Consider the following 24,325-nt stretch of genomic DNA (forward strand, 5'->3'; position numbering starts at 1 on the left):
GTCTTACCATACTTGTTTCATGCTTCCCCACTGGTGCAGTTTTCTCCTGGAAAGTGATGGTTCCTCTAGAAAAGTGGGGGAAGAAAGTAAGTGGAAAAAATTCTTGGTAAAAGTACGTCTTGCCGAATAAGTTAAGATTTTAAAGAGGCAATGCAATAGCTGATTATTTTACGTTTTATACCTACATTCAAATGGCAGATTTACAAATTTATAAGTACTTTGACTTTAAACACTTCACTTTATTTTGAAAATAAAAAATTTCCCCTCCTAAATCAACAATCATAATGATTATTAAAAACTATTTTAGCATTTTTCCTGGGAATACATTATGAGATAAAAGAATTTGGGGTTTAAACACAGTTCTAATTTTACCCTTTGTAAATTTAGCAATCTATATTTAATCTCTTTTTTTTTGGTATTTATATTACTTGTATCTTGACGCATGCTGAGAAGAAAGAGGAAGTGAAAAAAATTTAAAAAGCATTTCATTGCTAAGAATTTTTGAACCCTATGTAGGTGTTCCTGTAACTGCAACTTGAGTCATTAGATACTATTATTCAGAATTCGTCCCTGTGGTGTGTCTCCTCCCACAGTGGGCCTAGGTTGGTGGTGGGTAAATGTAGTGAGTGACTCAGATGTCTTGCACAGATTACTCTAGTCTACCAAAGAAGGAAATACTGGTTAGAACATGCAATCCTATAATAACTTGCCCTTACTGCAGACCATTGAGGATTTAAGGGTTGATTTTTATTTCAGTTTTGAAAAAAATAAGGTTATATATGAGCTTTTTATGAGTCTTTTAGTATTCTATTATGCAGTATTAGTTTTAGTATTCTAGTATGCAGCTAATACAACAAAGGATTTATCTTTTGGAGTTTGAGATAAATAGTTAATTTAGGTATATATAATATTTCATCCCCCCCCCCAGCCAAAGGAGAAAAGCCCAACATGGTACAGGAATTGACATTTCCCTTCTGATCCAAGTGATCTTTTAGTTGGTATAACTGATTGTGTGTGCATAGGTGGCACAGAAGCACTGAGAAGGTATTCTTGGAGATGAGGAACTGATGCCTGGGAGGGTAGCTTGCCTGAAGGCTCAGGGCTAGATGACTTTCTCTCCAAGGTTAAATGTAGTTTATAAGATTTTGTTCTACGGCCCAATTTATCTTTCCAAAAACATCTTTGTTTAAAACACGGACTTGAGGGTAGAAATGTGGTCAGGAATGGGCTGGAGTGAGAAGGGTGGGGTTGGGAGGTGTTAGTGGAAAAGGGAGAGTAGCTTGGGCAGTGAATGAGAGGGGGTCCTTAGTCCCAAATTAAAAATTTTCAAGAGCCTGGGAACGGAGAAGCTCGCTTTCCCTACCACAGTTCCTCTTGATCATCTGTGGGAGGAACTCAGTGGTTCTTGGTATTATTCAGTGTTCTTTAGGTCTAACTTTATATTAAATTTCAGAAGTGTTTCAGGTCCTGGAAAAGCATGTAAAAAGGAGTCTTTTAGGTTGTCCTTCTGACTTCTGGTATATGTGGCAGAGTGCCAAGGCACTATGGTTTTTCTCATTTAAAACCTGAACTCATCAGAGTTTTACAGTAAAACGGACCAGAGCAGGAGGGTATCAGATCCCTGACAGCTGTCCCCAAAGCTACATGACTAGATCTGGTCTTTTTTATATTCACTCTTTAAAAAAAAGAACAACAACAACAACAAAAACAGAGAAGAGATTGGTGGAGACTTTTCTTGTTCCCAAATTTGAGATTTTACAGAGAACAGTACTTATTGAGGGTACAGTTTTTTCCTCTTCTATTTCATACCCAGAGTGTATTCTGAGTACTTAGACCTACATGACAAGGTTTAACAAAAAGCTTTATGGTACATAGTGTAGTTGACCCCAGAGTTATGACTATTTTTACCCTTTATAAATATATCTCAAAATTGCTTCTTAGTCCTGGTTGTTCATTGAATTTGTTTATATTATAGCCGGTGTTAGTATACTTCTTTTGTTGCTTATGTCAGAATTCTGTCAATTCCATAACAAACACTGCCCTTCAAAAGAAATTCTTAAGAGACCAAAATATTTGTTCCCACAGACATTTTTGCTTTTAATAGATATGACATTAAAATGTATTGTGTTTAAATGATTCTTTACAATTTGCTCTATTCCAGAAAGAATTTAAGGTGGCCCTCTCAGTGACTGTTTTAAATCTCCAAAATTGTCTAAAATTCATGCTCTTAAAAACTTTGGTAACTAATTGAAATTCCCAGTGTAAAAATGCAGCTTCATTGCAAATTTGCCATTGATTATTTTTAGGAGAAAATGAGCATCTCTTAATGTTAAATTCTTGATATTCTCACATCTCATACTCAGGACTAAATTAGTCACATCCTGAGAATCAGATTCTTTCCTTGAAGCATGGTGACCACGCTTTATTAGGGAGAAAAAAGCAGTGACTTTTGAGGATACTGAATAGAGCAAAACTAGTTTTTCTATTGTGTTTCAAATCATTTTGGGGCAGTGGAGAATAAAAGCAGTTATTTAGGTTAGTGAGGATTATGAATTTGATTTATAGAGCTAATTTTCTGGGCAGTATTAACCAAGCCAGAATTGGCAAGGCAAAAGATTTGCTGACTACTGTAAAAGGTTAGTGGAATCTTTGGCAACTCTCTTTGGTAAAAGAAAAAAATTCTTGAATTTCATCTAATAGAAAATAATGAGGTTTGAGATCAAACTGTGTTTCTATGACTGAGCCCCTTAATTTATAAAATTAAATTACATTAAAAATTGAAGTTCAATGAAGCAATGAGGGAAAAAATGCCTAAAATAGAACCTAACATGTAGGAAGTGCTCAATTAAGATTAGTTTCCTAACTGGTAGCCTTTAATGCTAGAATAGACACTGAAAAATTTCTGATCTTTGTTTCCCCTTGAATTGAGATTTTTGAAATGTTGTAAGTATCTATTGTTTTTTTTTCACTGAAAATATAAGTGTATTAGAGAAATGGTTATTAATAGATTTTAAATTAAGTATTTTTCCATGGCTATAATTCCTCTTCTTCAGAATGTGCACAATACTTCCTAGGTGAGAGATCATGAATTTTTTTTTAAATCTGTATCTAGACAAAGTCCTATAACTGGTATTAGACCTTAAAGGCTATCCGACTCTCTGAGGTTGGGTGTTGCCTGCGACTCTCTTTAAAAAGATATTGATTTGGGCCTTGCTAATTTGGAATTAAGCTAAAGTTGACTTTTGAAGACAAGGTTTGCTGTACAGATTAATTTGAACTAGATGAAGGAAGAGCAAATATTTAAACCATTTGAGAATCAAAGCACTTAAAAAATGCCACTTGTCTACTTACAGTACTAATGACAGATGGATTTTGAAATAGATCCTCTTATGACTGCCTTTTATTGATAGATGGCTATCATAATTTCATATAACTTGATAATAAAAATATTTTATTTCCATTTTTTCAGTAATTTAGTTCACTTCTTTTCAGTTGCCATGGCTGAGAATTTGTTATTTAGAGCCTTAGATAGCCAAATCTGTATCTGTTTAGATGGGGAAAGAGGGAGTCCAAAGCTGAGAGTCCTGTAATTTGAATAGGTACTTTGGAAAAGCTGGTGTCAGGCTGCTGACCTTAAGCCTAATTATGAGTGCTCCCAACGCTTATTGGTGCTGCTGCTGGGTTTTGTTTGAATTGGACGTGGGGATGCTCCTAGTGCCCCCATGTGGAAAACTGGTGGCACCACACCTTGAAGAACCCCGGTTTGCAGGACTGGAAATTGAAAAAAGGTAGGGATTTAAGGCGTTGCCTAGAGTTTCAGAGGTTAACTCTGTGCTTTGATGGATGGGCTCTGTAAGATCCAGTTCCCTAAGCAAAAGGGAGAGAGGCTGTCTTTTAAGGTGTTAAATAGACTTAAGAGATGGCCAGTCTGTCAGTTGTGAGGATGGGTACGTGCATATTTGTTATATTGTTTTCTGTATATCTATTTACTTAAAAAACTTTATTAAAACATATGTATATTTTAAAAGTGATTAGTCTGTTGTTTGGACTTCTCATGCTATATCCTGGGAGATTTTATGCTAGTTTTATGCAAGTCATTATGAATCCTGATTTTAAACAATAAATTGAGACCCACTTATTTTATCCTGCCTCTTCTTCCAGATTAGGGACGGTAAGGGAACTAAGGATGAGGAGTGGCAGGGAAGGCCCGAAAGACACTTCTTTCTTGTATTACATTTGGTGGTTTACTTGTGGAATTAAAACTGAATTGCTAGATTAAAATTTTCAGCTTTCTTCCAGCCAGTAATTCCAGGTTTTTCAGATTAAACATAGTGAAACATCAAGCAGTGTGTGTATATTTCAAAACAAGATGTAGAAGAACTGTGGTTTGTGGTGCCACATGCTAATGAGGCTTCCCTGAAGCGGGGAGAGCTTTGGCAGGGCTGCAGTAGATGATTGTTGACTAGTGGAAAGGCTGATAATGAGGCATGTGACAAGAGGACTTTTTCCAGCTGAAGACATTGAACATCTTTTGGCTTGAGCAGTTTTACCAGTTTTCACAGTTTAGCAATAGGGAGACTAGGAAACAGAATTAACTGAAGATTTGCATGCAAGATGCTGCATTTTGACAGAAATAAGCATTATGGTGTGATGAGAATATTTTTAAGGCTGTTGTAGGACTACCGTAGCTATTGTATGTTAATGGTGTAACTTCTCTGTCTTACTTTGTATCATGGTATCTTAGTTTTTGCAAAGAAAATACTTGTGGTATTTTTCTTCAAAAGGACACTGAAGCCATGAAGAGAGCGTTGGCCTCCATAGACTCCAAACTGAACCAGGCTAAAGGTTGGCTCCGTGACCCCAGTGCCTCCCCAGGTAACCCTCTGGTTCTACTTTTCTGATAGATAACAGCAAAAAGCTAAAAACCAGGCAAACAAAAGAAAAAGAAAAAAAAGAGAAAAATCATTTTGTAATCTCATAATCCTGAGATAAATACTGCAACATTTAGGGGCATACTCCATTCTCTGATAGTTTTGACTAATTGAAGTATTACTGGTCCTTAAAAGGATGAAGGGCATAGACTACCTCTCATCACAGAGGAATAAAGCAAAGTGAACTGGGCATTCTTTGCCAAATTATTGGTTCACCCCTTCCCTGAATCAGAAAGGTAATTATTTTGAATGAAAGCTCTTCTTTTCTAGTTCCCGTTGGGCAGATTTCCATTTACGTCAACAGAGTACTTAATTAAACAGATGAAATGATGATGCTAACAAGAATTGGGAAGCAAAGTTGACTTGTATAAAGATAAGACCCAAATAGGTTATTGAGCTAGGCATTATGGATTTTCTAATCTAATATTTATTCAGTTTTAGATTAATATTTGAATGAATGTGAAAAGCCTAATGGAGTTTAGAGGCGTTGAGTACTATTGAATTGTTAGAGCCTACTTTCATCATTCACATGCTTACCACAAACTGCTTATTATCTCCAGATGGGTATGGTTCCAAGGATCTTTTTGAGCAGTCTCTGTGGTTAAAACCTCACCCTATGGTTGTAAGGGCAGTGCTTGGCTGTTAGCTATCAGATGTATTGCCTTCTATTCACTTGTCATTTAAAATCATCCATTCCTTCATGAATGAAATGACTTGTAAAGCAACCTTTCTAAATAATTAATGGATCAACAATGTAGATATTGAACAGCTCTCTCTCTCTCTCTCTCTCTCTTTTTTTTTTTGGCTGCGCCACCTGGCTTGAGGAATCTCAATTCCCCGACCAGGGATCGAACCCAGGCCGTGGTAGTGAAAGCCTGGAATCCTAACCACTAGGCCACCAGGGAACTCCCTTGAAAATCTCTTTGTTTTAGGTGATGCTGGTGAACAGGCCATCAGGCAGATCTTAGATGAAGCTGGAAAAGTTGGTGAACTCTGTGCAGGCAAAGAACGCAGGGAGATCCTGGGAACCTGCAAAATGCTAGGGCAGATGACTGATCAAGTGGCTGACCTCCGAGCCAGGTAAAGTTCCTCTGCTCTCACCAGAGCAGTAGTGGTAACAGTTGGGATCTCGCTCCTGATGGAGTGATTCAGAAAGCAAGTTTCTGTGAATTTTACTGAATTCTCTTTGGCTAATAGATAACGTAGATATTATATTCTACTAATTCTTTTGAGATTGGAGTGAATTTTCCTTTTGTTGAACTTTTAAAATATGTAGATGCCTTATCGTAAAGTTGAAATCTGTTTTTTTAGTTTCTAGCCATAGGCTTATGAAAAATAAGGTGCATAGATATCTTTTATGAAGGCTGGATAGAAAAAAAACATAAAGAGTGAAAACGTTGGAATTATTTCACATGTCATTTTAAAAATCAGTTAAATAGATTATCCTCTACGTTGGTCATTTCTAGGCTCTTTTGAGTTTCTATTTCATCATTATTCATTTGGTTTTATAATTCTTTTACCTATCTCTTACCCGCCTCAAGTCTTGGCTTTTAGGATCCACCCCCATTCCCCCAAATTAAATATGTATAGTTTGCTATTAAGAAAACTCAGTATAATATAGGTTTGTTTGGAACTCATACATATAGTTAATGAAGTTCTAAAAGATTCTCATCTTTATGGAATTTTATAGTACAGACATTGTGAAAAATTGAGGTATGATGACACACTAGTATAAATGAAATTTAATTTTGCTTCAAGATTGTCATGAAACGTCTTGAGATAATTGGAATACAGTATAAGGTCTCCCTACAAACTAAGGCTTCAGGAACACGCCTTGACGTGTTGCACACCATTACACCTAGCCTCAAATGTATTAACATAATGGACTTAAGAATATAGTTTTTTTTTTGCAGTACGCGGGCCTCTCACTGTTGTGGCCTCTCCCGCTGCGGAGCATAGGCTCCCGACGCGCAGGCCCAGCGGCCATGACTCATGGGCCCAGCCGCTCCGCTGCATGTGGGATCCTCCCAGACCGGGGCATGAACCCATGTCCCCTGCATCGGCAGGCGGACTCCCAACCACTGTGCCACCAGGGAAGCCCAAGAATATAGTTCTTAAAGGAGTGGTTCCTGACCTTTCTTGGACCAAGGTCATTTTCATAATTTGATGAAAGCCATTAATCTCTACCTAAAAAGTTACATATAAACATGCCCATACAATACTATATGTAATTTCCAGAGGTTCATGGATTCACTGTAGCCCTGGAAGCTCCACGGGCTTCAGGTTAAGAGCCTTTACCTTAAAGGGAAGAAGGAACAGCATAAATAAATGTGATCTCTTTGAGTGCAGTGGGCCTTTTCTCTTGCTGTGAAGCAGTCTCCTCTGCCATGAGCATGCCAAGAACTTTACAGAAAGGACAAAAAAGAAGTCCTGTTCCCATCTGGAGAAATGCCAATGCAGTTTGACAAGATTCTTGGCTCTTCTAATTTCTCACTGCTGGCTCTTTTGTCTGCAGCCTTTTCACAGTGTGGTAGACAGTTTTCAGTTGGAATTCTCAAATACACAGTTGTATGTATTTAGAGAAAGATGAATCTGAGCAAGAGAACGAGGTAGTTGCTGTACAGGACCGACCATAAATCTGTAAAGAGAAAAGGTTGGAACAGTGAGGAGCCTCAATGGGCCTGCTTCACACTGGAGTCTGCGATAGCCTTTCACAATGAAAGATTACAAAGCTGTCTCCTTGTTATCCTTTCTTAAATATGCCTAGCTTTCTAACAGCTTAGTGGCTGAAACTCAGTGACAATTTCCTCTTTGGTATTCTTCTATTCAGTCACCTAGAGTTTCTAGGGTTGTAAGTATATATTTTCCCCTCCATGGTACTCAAACTTTTTATTTTGAATGAAAAATTATGCAACCCATAAATATTTTTACTTTTTCACAGTTGGACTCTTATACAAACAACGTTCCTCATAATGAATTAGTAGATTTGAAGGAAAAAAGCAAATTAAAACATAAAAAGTATATTTCCAAAAGTCTTAGACTCCTCTGCCATGTAAAAGGGAGGTGTCAAGTACAAGTAAAAGGTATATATATATACCTGGCAGTAAATATTATTGAGTTCACTACCTCAAATATTGGTATACATGAAAAACATATAAATTTAAAAAGAGGATAGGTAGATGAATGACACACCCATACTATTATTAAGGGAAGCAAAGATGTTTTGTAGTCTATCCTAAAATCAGAAACGCAGGTTATGATGATCAGCCATTCCATTCAACCAAATGATAAAGTTGCCACCCCTATCATTGAGTTTACCAGGCTGTGTGGATTCAAAAATATGAGTATAAAAAGATGGCAAATCTTACTTTGCTATGACCTGGGAAGTCTCTAACAGAGGGAAAACAAATGTCTACTAACTCACATCATTTTTTTGTAGTAGCAGCATACCACTTCTGAGAGAGGAAAATAGTGAAATTAGTTCTTTAGGAACATGATGAGAAATAATGGTTTCTTGTCCTTGTGTGCCCTTTTCCCTCAGTACTATCTGGTTTTGATACTTATAGGTTGCATAGGAGTGGAAGGTAGATATTTAAGATTACCATTAGGTTATGATAATGACAACTCTGTAATAACAATAGTCACATATGTGTATTGCTTTATTGCCAAAGTATTTTCAAGTATTTCTTTTTGCTTGATGCCACTCTGTTTGATAAGCAGGGCCAGTATTATTACCTACCTACCCCTCATTTTCTAAGTTAGAAAACTGAAGCCCAAGGAAGTTAAACATTGTACCCAAGGTTCCTCAGGTAGCAGGAGCCAGGATTTGAACAGACATCTACTTGGTCCCAGTGTGGTGTGCTTTCAGTAGCACTATGTGTGCTGCCTCCTGAAACATTTTCAATGTATACTTGCCCATAAATAAGATAATCTAATGGGCTGTTTATTTCTAAAGCATACGTACTATGGTAACAAAACCTTCCATAGCAATAAGATCACAAGCACATTTCCCCCCTGAAGATTAGGTTTGATTATGTAATCACCACCAAGAGGAAAATCATTATCAAAATGTGCAAGTCTGGTCTTTAAAGTGGTTATGCAGTTCCTTGAAGCTACTGTGTATTATTTTTAAGAGCAAAGGAGAAATTAGATGGTTTGGGTGTTTTGCTTTGTCTCTCTCTGTGTTTCCTTGTGTTATCGCAGATTTAGTAGAAAAGGAAAAGGACAAACATGTTGGTAAAAGAACATATACTGTGCTTTTAGTAATATTTTGCCATTAAGAATTTGAGAGAGTACAACAGCAGCATCTATCTGTTTGAGCAGAGGACAAGGAGCCTCACCGGTGGCCATGCAGAAAGCCCAGCAGGTGTCTCAGGGTCTGGATGTGCTCACAGCAAAAGTGGAAAATGCAGCCCGCAAGCTGGAAGCCATGACCAACTCAAAGCAGAGCATTGTGAAGAAGATTGATGCTGCTCAGGTAGCGATGATGATTTTTAGCAAGGGTGGGAAATAAAGGAGAAAGAGAAATGTTCCATAAATATCCTGTATCCCTCTCCCCCTAACTTTCTATGGGTGGATAATTGGTGTTTCTGAGTGATGACTGATACACACTAGTTGCCAATGTTAACACGTCCCCTACCACCACAGGCTTAAGGCTAATGTTTATCCATATTTTGAAATAGAGATCTTAATTTTGAATTCTTCAGTTAGTTAAAAGTAAGCATTCTGAGTACCATTCCCCTAGCTCCTGATGGAGATTACAGTATGTTAAACCTGTTATTCATCTCAGAATTCACAACTGTGTTTGGTCATAGCAATGTAAAAGGGTTAAAGCTTTCTGATATTACTCTACTATAAAATGATTTTCAAGCATTTCATGAAGAAACATAAATGTTTAAGAAACTGAAGAATTAATAAGGTGTGATTAATTCAAAGCTAAAGCTCATGAAGATATTTTATCCTAATGAGAAAGAAAAAAAATCATTTTTAAAAAGATGAAGGGGGACTTCCCTGGAGGTCCAGTGGTTAAGACTCCGAGCTTCCACTGCAGGGGGCATGGATTCGATCCCTGGTCTGGGAACTAGGATCCTGCATGCCGCACGTGCAAATATTAATACCTTTATAAATAAATAGCTGAAGGATTGATTTGGTTTTGCCTGAGTAAGAACTGATGTAAAATAATAAGGATCAGCATTATAAAAACAATTGCTGGTATGCCTTATGGTTACTTTTTTTTGTGGTACGCGGGCCTTTCACTGTTGTGGCCTCTCCCGTTGCGGAGCACAGGCTCCGGATGTGCAGGCTCAGCGGCCATGGCTCACGGGCCTAGCCGCTCTGCGGCATGTGGGATCCTCCCAGACCAGGGCACGAACCCGTGTCCCCTGCATTGGCAGGCGGACTCTCAACCACTGCGCCACCAGGGAAGCCCTTATGATTACTTTTGAAATATTTCTGATGGCCTTGTTAAGTTTAGTAAAATTGGTTCATGAGTAGATCACAGTGTGCTTCTTTTCCATTTCTTTGTGTGTAGAATTGGCTTGCAGATCCAAATGGTGGACCAGAAGGAGAAGAACAGATTCGAGGGGCTTTGGCTGAAGCTCGGAAAATAGCAGAATTGTGTGATGATCCTAAAGAGAGAGATGACATTCTACGTTCTCTTGGAGAAATATCTGCTCTGACTTCTAAACTAGCAGATCTACGAAGACAGTATGTATTTAATCAATTAAATTGTCCTTTAATCTCTCTCTTTTTCCCCCTAAGCACATATATAGTTGAAATTTATAGGTTAAATGCACATATGATACTCTTCCATTGTCTTCTTATTGATTTTCTGTGACGTGGTGAGGGCAGATATTTTTAAATTAATAATTTTAGGATACTAAGAACTATTTTTTAAAAAAATATTTTTAAGAGATCTATTTTTAAAATTAATTAATTTATTTGTTTGGCTGTGCCAGGTCTTCGTTGCGGCATGCGGGATCTTTAGCTGCAGCATGTGAACTCTTAGTTGCGGCATGAAGGATCTAGTTCCTTGACCAGGGATTGAACCCAGACCCCCTGCATTGGGAGCACAGAGTCTTAGCCACTGGACCACCAGGGAAATCCCTGAGATCCATTTTTTAAAATTTCTAAGCTAGGACATACTACTACACCATGTTTGTGACTTGTCTGTTTCCCAGGCATATGAGGAAAATAACTTTTGTGGCTAGCTATGAAAAGCTTTGTGTGTGTGTGTGTGTGTGTGTGTGTGTGTGTGTGTGTGTGTGTGTGTGTTGGGGTGGGATGGGGAGGCATAAGAAGATAGTTTCTTCCTTGACCAGCAGTGTTACTTCTTATGTAGCAATTATAAAAGATCCTTAAATATAACATCCTCACTGCAGGTTCTTCTCTTAAGGGGATTTTTTTTTTTTTTTTTAATCGGTGAGACAGATAAGGCTTTCATAGCATCTACTTTGATTGTATAGAAAAGAAGTGTCACTTTCTCCTTTTGAAAGATATTTTTCTGTCTTAAAAAAAAACAACTGCATCATATGCTAAAAAGAACATTAAAAAAGTGTACAATGGCAAAAGTAAGAGTTGCTTCTCTCCCACCTCAGTCCTCCAGTCACTTCTCCAGGAATAACCATAGTCAAGTATCTTGTGAGATTCGACTTTTCATTTAACTTGTGTATTTCACTCCCTATTCTTCCACAGGAGAGTGCCTAACCTTTTTCCACAGAGGTACTTTAGAGTCCTTTCAAATCTTATATTGGGTAAGAGACCAACGTTAGCTAAGAAAGCAGACTTCTGCCTCAGACCTTGAAATAGGAATGAGTGGGAGCAGGGTGGGTATACTTTAGGCAGGAGGTTGTGGTGATAGAGAGCAGCTTAAGTAATAGCTCAAGTTTGATTCTATATCAAGCTCAGTCATTTGGGGGGGTCACTATTTTATACCCCAAATATAAAATTATGTAGGTGGGAAAATGTATAATTGGACAATTGTAAAGTAATATATGTCTACAAATTTTGGTCTCTGTTCATTAATATTGGCTAATTAATATAGTCTTTACATTTTTACTAGATTTAAAAATACTCAGAGGAGGAAACTATGTTCTCAGGATCCTAACACAGGTCCATATACATAGCAGGCACTCATTAATGTTTCTTAATGATGAAGAGAGAATTAATGATAATAGTGATAACAGCAGACCAAGTTTGGTCACATGCCATCATTACTTACTCCTATTATCTATCAATCAATCAATCTATCTATCCATCTATCTATCTGTCTATCTAAAACTTCCAGGCAGCAGGAGTAGCTATGATCAGAACCATAGTAATTATCTTCTTTGTCCAGCTTTATAATGGAGAAAGTATGAAAGTTTAGAATCATAAAGGAACTTTTAAGATAGTATCTAAATTAGTTATTCTGTCAGGTAGACTAAGATTTGCATTTTTATCGGTGAGCCAGATATGATTATCCTGAAGTTTACTTTTCTATGACCTAGTGGACTTGAGATATAAAATGAGTCAGATTTGAGATGGCAGGCTCAGGGGCCACCTAACCTAGTGATGACTGATCGAGCTCAGCTTACCAAGTGGTTGAGCTTGGTTGAGCCAGACTGACCAAACTCATATTTAACTACAACATATTTAACTGTCTTAACGAGGCAAAACAATCAGAATTTATATTATTAATTTCTTATTTAAGGGTCAAATAGATAAATCCCTCTCCTTTCAAACCAAGTTAATAATAATCATTAGCAGTTTGTCATCTCATTAGCATTTGTATTAGCAATTAAGTCATCTCAATGTAAAGAGTGTCTTTGTGTGACAGGATGGCTATTTTTTTTCTGCAGGGGAAAAGGAGATTCCCCAGAGGCCCGAGCATTGGCCAAACAGGTGGCCACGGCCCTACAGAACTTGCAGACCAAAACCAACAAGGCAGTGGCCAACAGCAGACCTGCCAAAGCAGCTGTCCACCTTGAGGGCAAGATTGAGCAGGCACAGCGGTGGATTGATAATCCCACAGTGGATGACCGGGGAGTTGGTAAGATCATCACTGCACTTATTAATCCTCATTAAACTTATTACAGTGAAGATAAGCAAGTTGTTGATAGAGATCCTGTATCATCTGTAATTAGGTACAGAAGGGGTTCTTTAGCCACTGGTGAGTAAGTCATTCCACAGTGTGACTCCATCTCCAAATGTAGCCAATAAATTTCCTGTGATTTAATCAAGAAGTATTAATAAATAAATGATTTTGCTGCAGGCAAATAGAAAATTCCTCAGGTTGCAGCTGAAACTTTGAGCTAATTATTTCCAGTCTATGTATACTTTCATTCTGTTGTATTTCTGTTATTACAGTCCTTAGTTAAGTTCACAGTTAAATATAATTTTTGAAAATAAGTAAAAGACACTTAACTACCAAGGTTGTTTTCAGTTGTGAGGGCTCCTGTATCACACAATCACCTGTAGAGTTGCTAACCTAAAATTTTGATTTTTGAGAGATTTTAGGAATGGATCTATAAGAATTTAGGTTGTATTATGATAGCAAGCTGAAAGATCTATTTATTTCATTTGCTGTATTCATTGGAAAAAGATAAAATTTTTAATTGGTGATTCCCAGTGTGGGGGAATCAGGCAGACATATAGTTTACTGGTGGAGGAATAAATTGGTACAAATTTTCTGAGTGGCAATTTGGAATTATATGTCAAGAGCTTTAAAAAAGTTCATACCCATTGACTCAGCTATTTGACTTACAGGAATTTATTCTAAAAATAATTAGAGATGTTTCTAAGGAGTTACATATGAGAATATGTAAATAGTGTAAATATTTAATAATATTAACAGTTATGGTTCATATGATAAAATGTTGCATAGAGTTAGATCATGATTTTTGAATAATATTTAATGATGTAGAAAAATGCTCACGTTAAATAAAAAGAAGCAAGGAGTAAAAGTTAATGTATAGTATGATCCCAGTTTTATAAAAGAGAAATGTATGTATGTATAGGAGCATGCAATGCATTCAAAAAGACGGGAAGGAAATGGTCAAATATATCAGTCTCCAAGTGATGGGATTATGGGTAGTTTATATTTTTTTATGTTTTTTATATTTCCCCAGTTTTTTGTCTTGATAGGGGAAAAAACCCCACTAACCCCACTAAATGTATTATTAAGAAAAGAAATCCTTACCAGAATGGCACAGTGGTTGGCTTCTCCTGGTCTATGTGAGTTTCAGTGTTTTCCTCTTGGTGCAGGTCAGGCTGCCATCCGAGGGCTTGTGGCCGAAGGTCATCGTCTGGCAAATGTCATGATGGGGCCTTATCGCCAAGATCTTCTTGCAAAGTGTGACCGAGTGGACCAGCTGACGGCCCAGCTGGCTGACCTGGCTGCCAGAGGGGAAGGGGAGAGTCCTCAGGCGAGAGCCCTTGCATCTCAGCTCCAAGACTCTTTAAAGGTAGAACTTGGGAGCACATATCATTACATTTCTTTCTTTCTTTTTTTTAGAAATAAATTTATTTATTTAATTTTTGGCTGCGTTGGGTCTTTGTTGTTGTGCACGGGCTTTCTCGAGTTGTGGCGAGCGGGGGCTGCTCTTCATTGCAGTGTGCGGGCTTCTCATTGCGGTAGCTTCTCTTGTTGCGGAGCTTGGGCTCTAGGTGCACGGGCTTCAGTAGTTGTGGTGCACAGGCTTCAGTAGTTGTGGCACGCGAGCTCAGTAGTTGTGGCTCGTGGGCTCTAGAGCTCAGGCTCAGTAGTTGTGGCGCATGGGCTTAGTTGCTCCGCAGCATGTGGGTTCTTCCTGGACCAGGGCTCAAACCCATGTCCGCTGCATTGACAGGCGGATTCTTTTTTTTTTTTTTTTTTAAGACTAATGGGGAAAACTCCCCATTGCCTATTTTTTTATTTTTATTTATTTATTTTTGGCTGCATTGTGTCTTCATTGTTGCACGCAGGCTTTCTCTAGTTGCATCGAGTGGGGGCTACTCTTCGTTGCGGTGCGCGGGCTTCTCATTGTGGTGGCTTCTCTTGTTGTGGAGCACAGGCTCTAGAGCACAGGCTTAGTAGTTGTGGCGCACGGGCTTAGCTGCTCTGCAGCATGTGGGATCTTCCCAGACCAGGGCTCGAACCCATGTCCCCTGCATTGGCAGGCGGATTCTTAACCACTGCGCCACCAAGGAAGTCCCGACAGGCGGATTCTTAACCACTGCGCCACCAGGGAAGTCCCTCATTACATTTCTTATGCTTACTATTATTCAAAAATTAGGAGGGAGAGTTTTTAAAAAATATAATTTCTTGAGTCTAGGGAAAGTGAAAAAGGTGTGATCAAGAATATAAGGAGGGGCTTCCCTGGTGGCGCAGTGGTTAAGAAACCGCCTGCCAATGCAGGGGACACGGGTTTGAGCCCTGGTCCAGGAAGATCCCACATGCTGCAGAGCAACTAAGCCCGCACTCCATAACTACTGAGCCTGTGCTCTAGAGCCTGTGAGCTGCAACTACTGAGCCCGCGTGCCACTACTGAAGCCCACACGCCTAGAGCCCAAGCTCCGCAAGAAAAGAAGCCACTGCAACGAGAAGCCTGCACACCGCAATGAAGAGTAGCCCCTGCTCGCCACGACTAGAGAAAGCCTGTGCACAGCAATGAAGACCCAATGCAGCCAAAAATTAAATAAATAAATAAAATTGTTAAAAAAAGAATATAAGGAAATCCAGAGCTTATTAAGGAAAAGCTTACTAGTGTGTGATAGCAATTAAAGTTGTGTTTCTCAAGCTTCACTCAATCAAGGGCTCTTTCATATTTGCTCTACCATGTATCACCTATACTTTTTTATTTAGTCATTATTTTTCTTAAAATGGACTCCTTTTTTAAACTTTATTTAAAAGAAAAGTTTATAAAAATCCTGAAATCAGGAGTTTGAGTTAGTTATGTTTTTTCTAATATTCTATAAAAGAAACACACAATTATTAAAATAAAAACATTTGTCTGTGTAACACCTATATTCATTTCAGATACCACCAGCCAGTGCATGCTACCCACCTTGAGAAACAGTGGGGGTGATTGATCCTTCTTCGAGTATTAATCTAGAATAAAACTTAGATTGGACAAAGTGTGATAATTATGAAAAGGAGTTTTTTCATGACTTCTGAGAATCTTCTGCTTTTGACCCATGTTAAAATAAAAAATGGATTCATATATTGGTTATCAAGTTTTTCTAGAAACTTATTTGAAATATCCAGAAAAATTCCATTATTGATTTCTTTCATCTAAATATAAGAAGTTGCTTAGAAATTTGGCACTGCATCCACCAAACAGTCCTTACAGTTACTGTAATTATGTCAGGCCCCTCCAGCACTGGGATTGTTGAGGAGCTCTGTCTCATCTCATGGTCTTCTTTGGGCTCAACCCCATGATTCTTAGTATTATTCTTAGGGGCCATCAAGAAAGGAAGTAAGATTTCTTGTTTGGGTGGAACAGTCTAGGGAAATGTGGGTCATGTGGGCAGGATTCACTTCTTACACCTGTTTCATGCTAGCTCAGTGCTTTGTACACAGTTGATACTCATAGCTGATAAAGTTGAATGAAACACCAAATGAATGAATGTGTCAGTGAAGGAAGGACAATGGCAGATGTGCTTTTTGGATATTTCTGGAAATTTTAATTTTTAAACAATGTTTTTAAGGATCTGAAAGCCCGGATGCAGGAGGCCATGACTCAGGAGGTGTCAGATGTTTTCAGTGATACTACAACTCCCATCAAGCTGTTGGCAGTGGCAGCCACTGCCCCTCCTGATGCACCCAATAGGGAAGAGGTGGGTATCTGAGGTCTTCCATTTCTTCTGTTGGCCAGCCATGTGTATATGTATATGTATGTGTATGTGTATATGTATATGTATGTGTGTGTGTAAAGGTAAAATGTGACTGCAGTGTATGTCAGGAGTGGTTGGGAAATTGTGGATGAAGGGTGGAAAGGTAGAAGAGGGAAGAAAGGCCTTGCCACTTCTTCTTTCAGTCACCAGGTATGTTGCTTAGGAATGTCTTTAGGACATGTCTTCACTTGCAAGCAGTAGAAGACCTGACTGTCAGAGATGAAAACAAGTGGGTTTTATTTTCATCACATAACAAGAAACATGGAGCTAGGTAGCCTTGGCATTGGTTCAGCAGCTTGATGCCATGAAAGCTGGTATCTCTCTGATTTTCTTGATCTTTTCCTCATGATGTGAGATGCTGATGCAGCCCTAGGCATTATGTTCAAGGCAGTAAGAAATGAGCAGTGGGGGCATTCCAGTCACAACTAGAATAACTGTCCCTCTAGTTATAACCTTCCTTTTAGTGTCCCCTTAGGACACTTTATTCTCCAGACAGAAGTCAGGGCAATTCTTTTAAATCATTTGATGTCATTCTTTTACTCAAACCCTTCAGATTACTCCTCCCTGTCCCAGAGTGAAGCCAGAGTCCTTACAATGAACAGTAAGGCCAGTGATGTGCTGGTAGACACAGGAAAAAACAAAACAAAACAAAAACAAAAACAAGAAGGCCCTGATTTGTAATGTTTGTTAATTTCCATGATGTAAATATTCCCATGATGGCTGTTTCAATGTGAAGTCACTGTAAGCAGAGTCGGGAAGAGATGGGCATATTTGGCTCTTATGAGCTTGTGTGAGTTGATACCAGCAGCTTCGTCACACCACTGCATCTGGTCCGCCATCTACTTGTCTGACCTTGTGTGGTGCCTCTCTTCCCCCTCATGCTCCTGTCTCTGCATTGATCTTCTTGCGTTGTATTCCCAGTATTCCTTGTTTATGTTTGTATGTTCTAACCTTGGGGCCCTTGCTGTTGTTCTCTCTGGTCCTCCCACAGATAACTGCAGGTATTGTTCGCTCACTTTCCTCAGCTCTCTACTGAAATGTCACTTTGGGGTCACCACCTAAGATCGCAACCCCACCCCAAGCCCATCCCAAGAAATTCCCTAATCTCCATATCCTACATTTCTCCTTCGTGTTTATCAACACTTACATATTTACCTCGTTTTCCTCACGTTAGCATGAAAGCTCCATGTGGGCAGGGATTTTGTTTTGTCATTACTTTATTCCCATTTCTTAGAACAATGTCTGACACATCCTTGGTGCTGAATAAATGAAAGTAAACGCTCACCCAGAAATCCTCCAGGAGACTTTTGTGTATGTCTCATTGGCTAGAATGCTGTCACATGGCTACCTCACTGCAAAGGAATCTAGGAAAGCAAGTATTTGGTTTTCCATCCTCTATAGTATTGGTAGTGAAGGAGAAAGGGTTGGGTCAGGCACCCAAGACAATGTAGAACTGGTGAGCAGACGTTTATGTTATTCTTATTTGCTAATGACCCCCATTTTCTTTCTCTAGCCTAGGTTGCTGGTCAGTTCAGCTCATGGTCCCCTTAGGCTGGGGTGATGTGCTGTGTTTTCATTCCGGACATCTGAGTGTCTGATGAGCAGACAAAACTGTCTGCTGGTAATCTCTACCTAGATGCTGCATGGGTACCTCAGCATGTGTTGTCCTCCTGTTTTCTTCCAGCTGGAAATTTGTGAGTCGCCACTGACTCTTCCCTTCATCTTCCCACATCTATAAAGTAAGACAAGCTAATTTGATCTCACAAATACATCTTGAATTCTCTCTAATTTTTATTCATGTTGCCACGGCTCTAGTTCTGATCCTTGTTCCCTGCTGCCTTTATAACTACACAGCTGAGACTGGTCTTTGAATCCATCACTAGGGCACGAATAAAATAAAAATACAGATCTGACCCTGATATTTTCCTGCTTAACCTTTCAGTGGCCCTTCCTTTTCACATAGGAGAAAGCCAGAGCTCTGTGATCTGGCTTCTAATACTCCCTCTACCCCTGTTTCCCACAAACCCCACCTCTCAGTTCATGCCCCAGCAATACCTCATTGCTTATAGTTTCCTGCGTACTCTGTCCTTTCTTTTCTCCATGTCTTTGTTCTTTCTGTCTCTCTACCTAATTATTGTCCCCTTATCTCTTTTGGCTAATTTCTGTTTATCCTTTATTCTAGTATCCTTCACTTCCTGGATAGTCTAAGTGCCTTACTTTTTCCTCCCTAGTATCAATGCTTAGTTTTATTATTGCACATAGCACACAACTATTGTAGGTATCTGTTTATGGGCCTTTTTAACCCTGCTAGGATGTGAGATCCTTGAGATGCAGAAATTATGTCTTATTCATCTTTGTATCTTCAGCACCTGTTCCAGGGCCTGGCACATAGTAGGTGCTCAGTACAGTTTGGTTGAATGACAAGAAAAGCAAGCTAAGCAGTTGGGTAAATCAGAGGGAGCAGCAGACATAGACTGGGGTTGAGATGGTGAACCAAAGTTGGCAAAGCCTTATAGATTCAGAGTGGGAGACCAGCCAAGGAGAGAAACAAGGACTGAGGCCAGGAGAAGAGGACCAGGGGGCTAGAGATTTAGGAAGAGATCCTGAGCATTAAATGGCAAGAACCCAGCTGGCTGAATCCAAACAAGAGGTCAGAATGGGGAAGAGACTTGCGTGCATAAACATAGAACCCTGGCAATGAGACTGGAGCCTGCTGTTGGACCAGGAGACCTTCAGAGATTGTCTGCTGGGAGCCAGAACTTGTCTCCAAGTAGGGGCAGGTAGACCTCCAGGAGGAGGCAAAGAAGAGGGTAGATTCTGCCAGGCAGTTCCTAATGTGCTCTGTGTATAATATAAAGCTCACCCAGGGCTGTTGGATATACCTTGCCTCAAGCATCAATTCTAATAATGTGATCCAAACAAATGACAGAAGAACTTTCGTGTCTAAGTTAAATTGTCCCCTTCGTGGTATGTGACCTTGCATAATATCCATGTCGAAGAAGAAGTTAACTTTTTAACAATATGTGAACTGAATGAACAATTCAGTAGATGGTTTTGCATTTGGGGTGATGGAAGTCAGCCATCCTTACCCTTGTGTCAGGCGTGGGTGTGAGCACCAGCTATCATTTTTCCCATGGAGGTCAGGGGCAGAGCTTTTACAACATTAATGGTAATGGGATATGTGAGGGAAGCTGCCCTGAGGAGGCTGGAGCTCTGGTTAGGACTCTGGATATTCTTGGCCTTTAATGCATCCAGCCACCTGCACTGGAACCTGGAGTAGGTTTTTCTATACTCTTCAAACTAGGGGATAAGCCTTTTGTGAACAGGGATTATTTAAGTCTTTGGATTCTGTGAACTCCTTATTGCAGACTGCACAGCACTGTACGTCCTGTTTGCACCTGGTAAGCATTGACTGCGCTGAAATTCAACGGTGTGTGTGCACTTGCCTGGATGCATGTGATGCTTATGGCCAAACCTCTGAGGAGATACGGCAAGGCCAAGACTCGATGTGACTGTTGTCTTATTAACTTGTAAAGTCTTTGCTGAAGCAGTTGCTGCCTCTGCTTAAAGAGAGACTTTTTCTTAGGCTGCCTGACCCATTTTATTGCAATAAATTTTCTTAATGTCTTTGTTTGTTCCTCAAGGTATTTGATGAGAGGGCAGCTAACTTTGAAAACCATTCAGGAAGGCTTGGAGCCACGGCAGAGAAGGCGGCTGCTGTTGGAACTGCTAATAAATCAACGGTGGAAGGCATTCAGGCCTCAGTGAAGACAGCCCGAGAACTCACACCCCAGGTGGGTTTCACTCCCCCTTCATCATGTCAGTACACACCATATTGAGTAAAGAAGGTTAGTTACAGAACAGTTTCTATACATTTTTGAACACTTACTATAAAATATCATGAAAGAATCCACACATACCCTTAATGTCTAAATCATTTTTATATTGTTTGAATTTTTTTACAGTGATCATGATTAGTTTTGAAAGTAGAAAAAACTAGTAAAGCACCCCCCTCCCATGCATAATCAGGGAAAAATTCAATAATCTTGGGAGATTAGTTTATTTTGATTTTAGAGCTTATGCCTTTCCCCACATCTCTTTGATGGTATTTTAAAAATTTTAGATGTGGCCATAATTTTTCTTTTTTATTTAATTATATAACCAAGATGTAGCTAATGTACTGTAAACAGAATATTGGAAGAGTGGGAACAAAAGAAAACAACTTGGACAGGAATTAAAGTTCTAGTACATGATAGATGTTCTTAAAAGATCTCTTCAACATCGTTTAGTGTGATGTTTGTGCAGTTTTTTTCTTCCAATAAAATTACAGAAAATTCATTATCTTTTCATTCATTTATTCAGCAGATATTTCTTGAGTGCCTGTGGTACATTAGGAACTGTCTGGGCTTTAGAAATCTATGATACTAGATTTGGTGGGGAGCTTGTAGGCAGAGACAGGGGAAATAAGCTTGTCTCTTAATTGTTCAACTTTTGCCAATGTGGCATGTTAACAAGTTAGATTCTCTTGAAAAATCATACTTGTCTAGCTTTTTAAAAAAAATGTCCATAAAATATGAACATGTCTAACTTTCCTTAAAAATTTCCATAAAACATAGAACATAAAACATAGGATTTCTCTATAAAACTGAGATTTCTGAAAAAACAGGAACAGAGCACTAGGCTTAAGGCACTAACTATGGAAAGAGCAAGGACTTTGGAGACAGATCTGGATTCGAATCCTCTGTCACTTTGAGTTTCCTTGTGTAAAATGGAGATAATTCCTTCCTAGTGGATTGTTCTGAGGATTAAGAAGATGCTTGTGCAGCCTATAACTTATCAAATACTCAGTAAACGTTAGTTCCTTCCCCAAGTGCTGCAACTGACTAGCTGGGAGCTCTTGAGCAAGTCACTTAAATTTTCTGCGTCTTGGTTTTTGCAGCTGTGAAGTGGAGAGATTACTGTCCTTTCACTCTCACAGGCTTGTTGTGAGGATTTAGTAAGACAGTGGATGTGAAAGCACTTTGTTAACTGTAGACAGTTATTATTATTTAAAGGAACATTTATTTATTTATTTATTTATTGGCTGCATTGGGTCTTCGTTGCTGCGCGCGGCCTTTCTCTAGTTGTGGTGAGTGGGGGCTACTCTTCGTTGCGGTGCATGGGCTTTTCGTTGCGGTGGCTTCTCTTGTTGCGGAGCACGGGCTCTAGGCGTGCGGGTTTCAGTACTTGTGGCACGTGGGCTCAGTAGTTGTGGCTCACGGGCTCTAGAGGGCAGGCTCTGTAGTTGTGGCACATGGGCTTAGTTGCCCTGCGGCATGTAGGATCTTCCCAGACCTGAGATCAAACCCGTGTCCCCTGCATTGGCAGGTGGATTCTTAACCACTGCGCCACCAGGAAAGTCCGACAGTTATTTTTAATAAATATTTATAAATCTGTTTTAAGTAATCTTTAGTATCATTCTTAATGGTGCTTTTTATGATGAGGCTTAAGTATCTGTCCGTTTTGTATATGTTCAGAAGTATCAAGCAAACACCCATTTACTTTGTCACTTTATTACCTTCTTAAAATCAGGCTGTAACTGTAAAATCTTTTGTGAGGGCCCATTCTGGGGAGCTGTTTATGAGACCAAAACTAAAGTGCTTGGTCTGAAAAGAGACTCGCCGATTTTTGGCCTTATAGTGCCACCTGTAGGTAAAGAGGGGGAAGCTTTGCTGAAGGTTTATATTTGAGTGGTGTTTAAAGGTTGTTTTGTCATTGCCAGGTCGTCTCAGCGGCTCGCATCTTACTTAGGAATCCCGGAAATCAAGCTGCTTATGAACATTTTGAGACCATGAAGAACCAGTGGATCGATAATGTTGAAAAAATGACAGGTAGAGTTGTGTGCAAAATTCTTCCTGTCTGATCCATGAGACTGAGAAACGCAAACAGGACCAGTTATGTTACTCAGCTGTAATTGGATAAAGGGACCGTCATGTGCTCGACAGTGTACTTGGCCCTGATTAAGGCCGCTGAGCAGCAGCGGCTTCTCATTCAAGCCTTGCAACTTTGTCCGAAGAGAGACTCTTTGAGTCTCTTTGATTTTAATGTGGCCCTCCCGGTGTGATGTTTATTGTTACAGCTCCTATCTTCTCTGAATAGTGTCTTTTCTCTGTCTGAGCCAGAGTTTGGTTTCAGAGGCTGAGAGGCGGTGTTTGTGGATACAGTAAGTGTCCCTGTCATTTTCAGCAGGTTCACATTTCAAGGAACCACAATAGCTACCATTTAATACAACTTGTCTCAGAGTTTCCTCCAACTTATCAACTACGTAGTTTTTTTTTTAAAAAAAGGAGAAACCAACAACTGACAAACCTGTGTCTGTGCGATAGAGGTGGCACCTCTGAATCTTCTTCATTCTCTTTGGAGGGAGGGATGGGAGAGGAAGAGATGAGGAATGTAGGCTCTTCGGCTTCCCTGCAGAACCTGCTGGGACAGGGGTCCATAGCAGCCAGAGATGAAAGTGGAGCTCCTGAGGTGTCTGAAGAGAGGTAACAGAAACAAGAAACAGGCTGTTAGGGTTATTGGAATCCTCTGCGTGGCTCATCTTGGGCACTGCAAGCTGCCAATAAGCAACAGATGGCTGGGGAGTGAGACGGGAAGGGAGAAAATACTGTTAACAGATAATGTGGTGCTGATGCGGTGAAGGTTTCAGACGCAATCCTTGTTTCCTCCTGATGTCAAAGCGTTTCTGGTTGTCTGTGGTAGATACAAGAAGGCTGGTGACCACGGTTGGTATAAATGCTGTGAGTCTGTATGGCCTCCTGGGCTACATTCTCACTTTTTTTTTTTTTACAATGGTGATCACCTGGAAGCTTTTGATTGTGTAAGAAGGGTTTTGAGCTGAAGGTGAGAATTATGGGTGTTGTACTTTCACGTGAGAAATTTGAGTGGACAACAGGGTTTTGGAGTCTCTGTTCTTCTAAAATAGAAACTAAATTCCATTTCTGTTCTCTGGACAGGGCTGGTGGACGAAGCCATTGACACCAAATCTCTGTTGGATGCTTCCGAAGAAGCAATTAAAAAAGACCTGGACAAGTGTAAAGTCGCCATGGCCAATATTCAGCCTCAGATGCTGGTCGCTGGGGCAACCAGCATTGCTCGTCGGGCCAACCGGATCCTGCTGGTTGCTAAGAGGGAGGTGGAGAACTCTGAGGATCCCAAGTTCCGAGAGGCCGTGAAAGCCGCCTCTGACGAATTGAGCAAAACCATCTCCCCAATGGTGGTGGATGCAAAGGCTGTGGCAGGAAACATTTCTGACCCTGGTAAGCAATGCATGGTGTGGTTCACCTCATCTGAGAGGTTAATTCAGGAAGCTGACAGGGTGGGGAGAGAAGATGCACCCCACAACCATGACACAACCTGGGAGCAAAAACTACAGATACTTAGTTTGAGGATAGTATATTAAGCTTTCTCTGTTCAAAATATGTTGGACAGAATATTTTCTGCAATATTGGCAGGGTTATTGTAAGTTAGTTTCTCTGGACCAACTTCCCTGTGCTTTTTTT

At 39.7% G+C, this 24,325-nt stretch overlaps 1 protein-coding gene and 2 long non-coding RNA genes across 5 annotated transcripts in view; 1 reads left to right on the forward strand and 2 right to left on the reverse strand.

Moving 5' to 3' along the window:
- LOC117202568 (uncharacterized) lies at positions 1-23,780 on the reverse strand. Of its 2 annotated transcripts, none has more exons than XR_004485022.2 (3): positions 23,133-23,780; positions 7,230-7,569; positions 1-65 (listed from the first exon to the last, which is right to left on the reverse strand). It is a non-coding gene; the product is annotated as an uncharacterized LOC117202568 (long non-coding RNA). The 2 variants fall into 2 exon arrangements; XR_004485023.2 differs by lacking the exon at positions 23,133-23,780 and adding an exon at positions 14,110-14,224.
- VCL (vinculin) overlaps positions 1-24,325 on the forward strand; it is a 105,795-nt gene that overhangs the window by 63,064 nt on the left and 18,406 nt on the right. For both annotated transcript variants that reach the window (XM_004273091.4, XM_004273092.3), the window contains exons 7-16: positions 4,785-4,875; positions 5,864-6,011; positions 9,255-9,408; positions 10,462-10,637; positions 12,770-12,960; positions 14,175-14,374; positions 16,599-16,727; positions 20,429-20,578; positions 22,546-22,654; positions 23,780-24,082. In XM_004273091.4, coding sequence (XP_004273139.1) covers positions 4,785-4,875; positions 5,864-6,011; positions 9,255-9,408; positions 10,462-10,637; positions 12,770-12,960; positions 14,175-14,374; positions 16,599-16,727; positions 20,429-20,578; positions 22,546-22,654; positions 23,780-24,082 — 1,651 coding nt within the window. The remainder of the gene's footprint in view (positions 1-4,784; positions 4,876-5,863; positions 6,012-9,254; positions 9,409-10,461; positions 10,638-12,769; positions 12,961-14,174; positions 14,375-16,598; positions 16,728-20,428; positions 20,579-22,545; positions 22,655-23,779; positions 24,083-24,325) is intronic.
- LOC125961101 (uncharacterized) overlaps positions 1-24,325 on the reverse strand; it is a 259,744-nt gene that overhangs the window by 59,021 nt on the left and 176,398 nt on the right. The window lies entirely within an intron of this gene.

Source organism: Orcinus orca, chromosome 14, assembly GCF_937001465.1.
Source record: "Orcinus orca chromosome 14, mOrcOrc1.1, whole genome shotgun sequence".
In the NCBI taxonomy this organism is placed as follows: Eukaryota; Metazoa; Chordata; class Mammalia; order Artiodactyla; family Delphinidae; genus Orcinus; species Orcinus orca.